The sequence below is a fragment of the Fukomys damarensis genome, unplaced genomic scaffold (genome assembly GCF_012274545.1).
Source record: "Fukomys damarensis isolate Sample0158 unplaced genomic scaffold, DMR_v1.0_HiC HiC_scaffold_15, whole genome shotgun sequence".
NCBI classification, from domain to species: Eukaryota; Metazoa; Chordata; class Mammalia; order Rodentia; family Bathyergidae; genus Fukomys; species Fukomys damarensis.
The window spans coordinates 21,883,043-21,891,175 of NW_022900927.1; the positions used below are offsets into that span (position 1 = coordinate 21,883,043).

Consider the following 8,133-nt stretch of genomic DNA (forward strand, 5'->3'; position numbering starts at 1 on the left):
ATATATATATATCCCAAATAATTACAGGTAGCATATCTGATCTAATCTAAAAAGAGATAAAAGTATTCAAAAATAAATCAAACAGAATTCAGATGACATCTTACCAACTTCAAGGTCTCTGAGGATGTTGTCCCCAATGCTATGAGTTCTTTCACTGTTGCTTATACAGCCACCAATTTGTTAGTTAAGCAAGGAGTCACCAAGGAATATTTTGTTGTTCATGCAGACGTTCCCTGTGCACTGATGACAAAATAAAACAAATGTTCCTATAGCAAATTGCAGGGAACCCTGCCTCCCTGTCCAAGGAAGATCAGATGTGCTCCTCTGACAAAACCACAAAGAAATTTTCCTTTTTCTTTACACTGCTCTAACAAGATAATTGGTAAGTCTAGTGTAAGGTGTTATTTTAGATGTGGTAAGGGAAAAAGAGATGCAACTGGCCTCATAGACAAAGAAATGAAAAATGTAGGCAACAGTCTGTCTCAGACTTGCCTGTGAGTTTATGTGTGTACTTGTGTGTGTGTATTCTTGTATGTGTATGTGTTCTTGTGTTTGTGTGAAGGCTGAGATTGGGATTTGAGATAAGTGAAATGTAATAGTAGGGAGAGATTCCCACAAACCTTCTCAAATTGTGATTTAGAAGTGATTAGAACTGAGGTCACAAGAAACTTTACCTTGTCACCAATCAGTTACTTAAACCTTTTCTTCCAATTTTAGGGACATACTGAATTTAAGCTCTTCTTGAACTGAAGCCATCCAGTCCATAAGCAGCCTCTATACCAAATGAAGTGAATCAGCTTTGTCTCAAACAAAAGATCAAAGGATCTGAAATACATTTTTAATTCACTAAATAAAGAATCTATGCTGCTTATATGTCCATTAAAGATAATAGATAAAGATGTGGTATTTATACATAAAAGCGTACTCAAAAGAAGATAAATTTAAGCTATTTGTAGAAAAATTAATGCACTTTGACTCCATGAAGTGAAATAAAGCAGATACACAAGATTAAATATTACATAGTTTTTCTTATATAAGAAACCCAAAGTAAAACAAACTAAAGTAAAAGACCAATTAACAGGATACAGGGAGATGGATCTTTTGCAAACTGGAAAGGAACCAAGAGATGGATGTAGGGAGAGAAGATATAAAAAGAATTAAAATGTGTCACATTCTGACTACCCAGAATGAATGCATTCATCACATACCACAACATGTACTAATAAAAAAGAAGAAAAAATAGACTGTGAGGAAAAAAACTGAGTCTTGCTCACTCTTATAACTACCAAAGTGATGATAGTAGGTAGTTTTACATACATTAAGTCACCAAGAACTGTTAGGGATAACTGAAAGCACTATTTATGGAAGGAAGGTAACAAAAGTTTCTTACATATTTAATAACATTGTTTCAAACTTTAATTTGTCCAAAATCAAAAAATAAATAACACTCAGGCTCCCAGGAAAATTTCCCAATGTAACATAGACCATTGGTGTCGTCAGACAAGGTAATCTTAATCTAAATAATCTGCCACTAGGCTTACTTACCAGCGTTGTTGCTAACATTTATTTATTATTATGTTAGACACTTTAAATGTTACATTAATAAGCATTCAAGTGCTACTGTGATTAAGCTCACCAGTCTATCCTACCAATATACTGCAGAAGAGAAAGACTCCTGATAAGAGAAGGGAATAGTTTTAGAGCCTAGAAATATCATAAGAGAACAGCAGCTGAAGTGAGAATGTAAGAAGTTGCTACAAATATATAAAACATTCTACAGTGGAAGAAGAAAAGAAGGAAAGAGTGAAGGAAGGAAATCTGGGCTGCAGAAATGAATCTGACCTGTTGGAGGGTGTGCTGGCATACACCTGTAGTCCCAGCTCTTGGGAGTCTGAGGCAGGGGGATTGCCATGAGTTCAAGGCCACCCTGGGCTACGTAGAGTTTAAAGCCAACCTGAGTTGCATAGTGAGATCCTGTCTCAAGAAAAAAAGAAAGGAAATCAATCTGACCTATCATGTTTGGTCTATCAAGTTTTCTCTTGGCAAATACACAACAACATACCACCTCTCCAATGAATTCTCCCATGAGCCAAAGAGTTTGTCTTGTTCCAAAAATCACACATGTACACCCTGAGCAGTGTACCTTGATAACTCAGCTTTTGGTGACAGCTCAAACTTGTACCTATAGTAGAAAGAAAAGCACCTAAGGCATTTGAGTGAATACAGTAAAATATGAAAGGCTATTAGTATCACTAAGAATATTTGTCTAAGAACAAGCATGGAATATTTATTGCCTCAAATCCAAAGTTGAATTTTCACTGTTGCCTGGTATTACTGTGTCTCCAAAAATTCACTAAGTGAAATATCATCTGCCTCGGTGGCCTGAAAGCTCCTTTAGGGTGCACCTTGTTCATAGCTGGATCTATCATGTTCTGTAAATAATAGATGGTCATTATATATTTATTTTAATGAATGAATGTTGATTCTTTAGTTGAACAGTAAGAAGAAATACTTAAAGTGTCTGATTCTCAGTTGGGTACACACATATTGTGCACAATGGAAGCAGTTGTTTAAACACATAAAGAACTAGTTTTTGTTGTTGTTTTTGTTTTGCTTATATAGAAGTTTGCATAGTTTTTCTATAAAGCTGCTCTTTTAACAATTTCCCCTAATAACACAGAAACATTATAGAGGAATATACTGTTATCAACTTCTGACATCCTTGTGAGAATTATTTACATTTTCTTTTACAAGGTGGAGATCTGAAAGCAGCTGCTTGACCTAGGAATTTAATGAGGGTTCAGTTTTAACACACTCAAAAAAATGAGAATTCTTTGAGTCTGTATCTGAGTCCTGAAAAACATACAAATTTGACTACAAAGAGGCTGGAAGTGCTGGAATGGAGAGTAATAAAAGCCAAAGGGAAAGGTAGGGTACTTTTGAACTTCAAAGCTTGATTTGTATTGGGTCCCTTTGTTCCTAGATGTTACTTGAACAAGTTATATGCATCAAAAGCCCAGAGAACATAGTAGCAGGATTAGGGAGAGTGTTGGTAAGTTGGTGGGGGAGAGTGATGTGAGAACAGAAGCAACAGAAATTATTCAAAGAGGGCAGAGACAGACTCTGAAGACTGAGTGCTGCTAAGAGCACAGGGTTGATCAGATTGGCGAAGAAACAACTCAGCACATCATTCCTCCTGGGCTATGTTCTTGACCCAAAGCCTCAAGGACTAAATAAGCTCATGCTCAGCTTCCGGAGAAATATTTTCTTACCTCCCTTCCGAGGGTTCAGGAAACTCTCTGCATCATCCTAAAAATGGCTTAGAAACCCTCTCCATTCGCCAAATGCAGGAAAAACAAAACAAAGATACACTCTTGTGTTTTAAACTTTTTGCCTCCTTATTTAGAATTTGTAAAGTTCAAAGAGTAAAATTAACATTTTTGAGAAATATGCTGTTGTTAAAATTCACCATGAAAATATAAAATGATCAACATAAAATCCTCTTTAACAGATACTTCTAATTTTTAAAAAGGAGCATTTCAGTAGGGTGAGAAAACTAAAGAAAGATGGAGAGAAAAGAAATCCAAAGATATCATAATTTCTTGTAAGATAAGGAGAATTAAAATCTGCACCTCAAAGCAATATTCTTAAGAAAATACAAACTGGACATACGATTTATGTAGTGTTTGTTTTTTGACATCTTCGTGAATATGACTTTGAATGAGAAATAATAAGTATTAGATGTGTATTAGATATTTCCTCTAGTTGCCCCCAGTAAGATGTTGATAGATTGTTATGTTAACAAATTGTTTATCAAGTAAAATGACAATAAGTGAGCACATGAGCAGGCTAGTTGGGATGACTCCCGTCAGGTTCCAATGATGGTTTCTCATGATGCTTTTCTCTTCAGGTCCAATCACTTGTGACTTGGCACAAGGCAGTGATGCGAAATCATTCAGCAATTACAACATTCATCCTGCTGGGACTGACAGATGATCCAAAACTACAAATTCTCATTTTTATATTGTTGTTTCTCACCTACATGTTGAGTGTGGCTGGGAACCTCACCATTATCACACTCACACTTTTGGATTCTCATCTTAAAACTCCCATGTATTTTTTTCTCCGAAATTTCTCTTTCTTGGAAGTCTCATTTACCACTGTCTGTATTCCCAGGTTCCTGTACACTATGGCAAGTGGAGATAATGCTATTAGTTATAATGCTTGTGCCACCCAATTATTTTTTATTGTCTTCTTTGGAGCAACAGAATTTTTTCTCCTTGCTGCCATGTCTTATGACCGCTATGTGGCCATCTGTAAGCCCCTGCATTACACAACCATCATGAATAGCAAAGTCTGCACTCTACTTGTCCTCTGCTGTTGGTTTGCTGGTCTGTTGATTATCCTCCCACCTCTTGGCATAGGCCTTCAGCTGGAATTCTGTGACTCGAATGTGATTGATCATTTTGGCTGTGATGCCTCTCCCATTCTTCAGATCACCTGCTCAGACACAGTGTTCATAGAGAAAATTGTCTTGAGTTTTGCCATCCTTACACTCATTATCACTTTAGTGTGTGTTGTTCTCTCCTACACGTATATCATCAAGACCATCCTAAAATTCCCTTCTGCCCAACAAAGGAAAAAGGCCTTTTCCACCTGCTCTTCCCACATGATTGTGGTTTCCATCACCTATGGCAGTTGCATCTTCATCTACATCAAACCCTCAGCAAAAGAAGGAGTGGCCATTAACAAAGTGGTGTCTGTGCTCACGACTTCAGTTGCTCCTCTGTTTAACCCATTCATTTACACACTTCGAAACAAACAAGTGAAAGAAGCTTTCAAAGACACAGTAAAAAGGGTTGTATTTGTCACAAGAAAGTAAAAGCCTATCGATTTTTAAGCTAATTGAAAATAAATTTAAATCTGAATAACCAAGAGCAACATTTATGAATTCAACCGATATGTGGTTTCTCCTTATTCTGTAGATTCATCAAGCTAATTTTCTCCCAGAAACATTTCCCTCTGATAATCCAAAAATCAAAATCAAATAATTTTTTTCACCTCTTTTAAAGTTTAACTGTATTCAGAATGTTTCATAAAAAGGAAATGCAAATGAAACAGTCACATCTCTCTTTTAAAGTTTCTAAAACACACACACACAAAAACACACAGTTAAATGTTCTCTAACTTCTCTTATGTTAATCTACGCATATAGTTTATGATGTATGTATTAATTCAGTAATTAGATGAATAACTCCTTGTGAATTGTGACTCATTACCAAACACAGTTTATACCTACTAATCTCATTGTTTTCTTTGAATGATGATGGTGAAAGTTGAGAACATTCTAAAGATTTTTTATAACTATTCAAGAATTAAATGTATCTGGTTGGGACCAATTTTGAAATGAAGTTGGTTTAGAAAAGGTCACAGACTACCCTGTTCTGGGTAATGAGACCGTTCTCCTCATCCTCACCTACTGACTAAGGAGTAATGCAAGTGAGCTGCACTGTGTGATTAGCGCCTCAGCAAGGAACAGAGGGACCAGGGTAGCAACTAGACAAGGTCACTGGTGGACCAAACTTACTTCCTAAAAATGATCCAAATAGTATTAAAAGGGATTTTTTTCTTTTAACTTTGCAAAGTTTGGCCAATGAAAATACTCAGAACTTTGTGTTTAATTTAATATGTAGGTTTGACATGAAGTGATAAACTTCTTCCACATATGTACAAAAATGTATTTATCTGTGCCACTCTGCTCACAGTGCTGCATGTTAGATCTGCCATTTCAGTCTCTCAGCATTACTAGCTTCTGCTAACAAAAGTCCATGCTTGCAACTCATGAGCCTGTTATTGCTATCAGAGTCTTAAATTTTTCATCTCTTGGCAAGAATTACATTCACCGCTGACTGAAGATGTGCTACTCCTACTAGACACAGTTGTGCACACCTGTACTGTCAACTACATGGGAGACGAGGCAGGAAGATGGTAAGCTTGAATCTAACCCAGGAAACTTAGTGAGACCTTAACTCAAAATAAAATTTGACAAGCAAAAAGCTGGGGAGGTGGCTCAGTGGTACAGTGTTTGCCTAGGGAGTACAAGGCCCTGAGTTCAATCCTCTTACCACACATAAAAGATGATTTTAATTTTTTTTAGTAGTGCATTTTTGCAGCACGTAATGATTGCATTCCTCATGTGGAGCTCCTACATGTACGTAACACAACTTTGTTACTTTGTCATCCCTTCCTCCTCTCTCCCTCTTCCCTCCACCTCTCAGTCTCTTTCCCTTTTGCAGAACTGTCTCACTACTTCTTATTATCTATACTTTATACATGATAAGTGTGAGAAGGAGAAAAGAGTAGGGGAAGGGGATGTGAAAAGAATTAAGATGTGTCATGTATTTCAACTACCCACAATGAATGTATTCGTGATGTAACACAAATACTAACACAAAAATTAAGTTTAAGAATCTATCACAGTGAAGCAACACCTAAAATTACACAACTCAATGCAATGTGGTATCCTACATGCAATTTTGGAATATAAAAAGCCTTAAAAATCTGAATAAACAATGGGCTTTATTTAATAACTATGTGACAATGTTAGTTCACTAATGCATCACACTACTGTAAGATTTTAATAATAAGAGAAATTAGACATAGGATATTGAACACCCTTTGTATTGTCTTCTCGGCTCATCTATAATATAAAATGTTCTTTTTATTTAAAAAAAAAGTCTACTAAAAATAAATGCAATTTTCAACCTAAATGACAACTACTTCCTCCGTAGTGAAAAACATCTATGGTAACCTAAATGATAGATCTGAAAGAACACTTAAAGATCTTTTTGTAGGCCACAAGATGGTGTTCAATCTCACTATTCTATCTCTGCTGCTTTTCTCTTTAGCCTACTGATGATCTGTGTTTGAAGCTCCCATTGCAGCTTCCTCACCAGTCTCTCTGGGATGAGTTCTCTTGAATATCTATTTAACTTTCATTCTTGAAAAGGCAACAAAGGATTTTTATGAGCCCGCAGTACCAAGACCCCCCAGGGAACATATTATTTGTTAGAACAATTGATCCCAAAGTGGCTATTCTGAAGAAAGAAGAACTGTGCCACTTTAGGTATTACAAATCTCCAAACAGCTAATGTATTTATTGTTTTGGTAATCATTTCTCTTTGCAACAGGCCTGCTAGAAAGTCTCTGGTCTTCAACACATTTTTTTCCATAGTTTACTAAATATTTGAATAATTGTTCAGCTTTTTGTTATGTAGAATGAAAATATAAAAAAGTAAACCTTCCTCAGGGCAATAAAATAATATATAAGATATGCAACCATGAAAGGGCAACAGTAAAAGATACTCACAAGACAACACACATGAAGTACCACATGACTGGAAAACACCATGAATATTTTCAATTCAGAAGAGAAATTCCTGTAGTCAACTGAAATAATAAAAGCATTCATGTTATTTAAATATGTTTTAGAAATTATTCTAAGTTATATTTATGGCAATATTAGGACCACTAAACATTTTATGAGTTATATATTATCAACATATATTAATAATAATTAATAATACACTATTATTCTTATATTGTAGACAAAGTAACTGAGGCACAGAACCTAAATCACACAACTAATGTGTGGAAAAACTGAGACTTGAACCCACATAACTGGATCCCTACACATGACCAGAACTCAACACTGCTTCCTATTCTGGAAGATTCTATAAAGGGACAGAATTCTCCTCAGATCAAGGAGAATTTTAGAAAGAATAAATATTCAGAGAGCATTTCATGCAAGGGAATGGAATCATAAAATGGAGTTTGGGAATTATGCTTCAAAATCCTTTGAGTAAATCTTTGTATTTAGGCAAAATATTGCCTAAGGAAGATATACAAATTATAAATAATCAGTGATATTTCCTGACTGATTAATAATTTGAAGTCTGAGTCACTCATAGAGTTTAAGTCTGGATGACTGGAAGTACACTGCCTTTTACTCAAGAAGGTAATATGGAAAATCAGTACTGTGCTTTTTTTTTTTATAACTTCCCAAAATTTGTCTTTCTGCTTCCTTTCAAACTCTTATTTCTTTTTTTTTTCTTTTATTGCATTTGTTGGTAC

The 8,133-nt window shown here is 35.5% G+C and overlaps 1 protein-coding gene across 1 annotated transcript; it reads left to right on the forward strand.

Annotated features, from left to right (window-relative positions):
* The first annotated feature begins 3,940 nt into the window (after positions 1–3,940).
* On the forward strand, positions 3,941–4,882 carry LOC104876616 (olfactory receptor 6C2). Its single transcript, XM_010644801.2, has one exon. The coding sequence runs from the start codon at positions 3,944–3,946 to the stop codon at positions 4,880–4,882; it is 939 nt and encodes a 312-aa protein (XP_010643103.1). The 5' UTR covers positions 3,941–3,943.
* Positions 4,883–8,133: the final 3,251 nt, after the last annotated feature.

Bases quoted from the DNA above. Each gene is read 5' to 3' on its own strand.
- LOC104876616 (XM_010644801.2), top strand. From the start codon at position 3,944: ATGCGAAATCATTCAGCAATTACAACATTCATCCTGCTGGGACTGACA.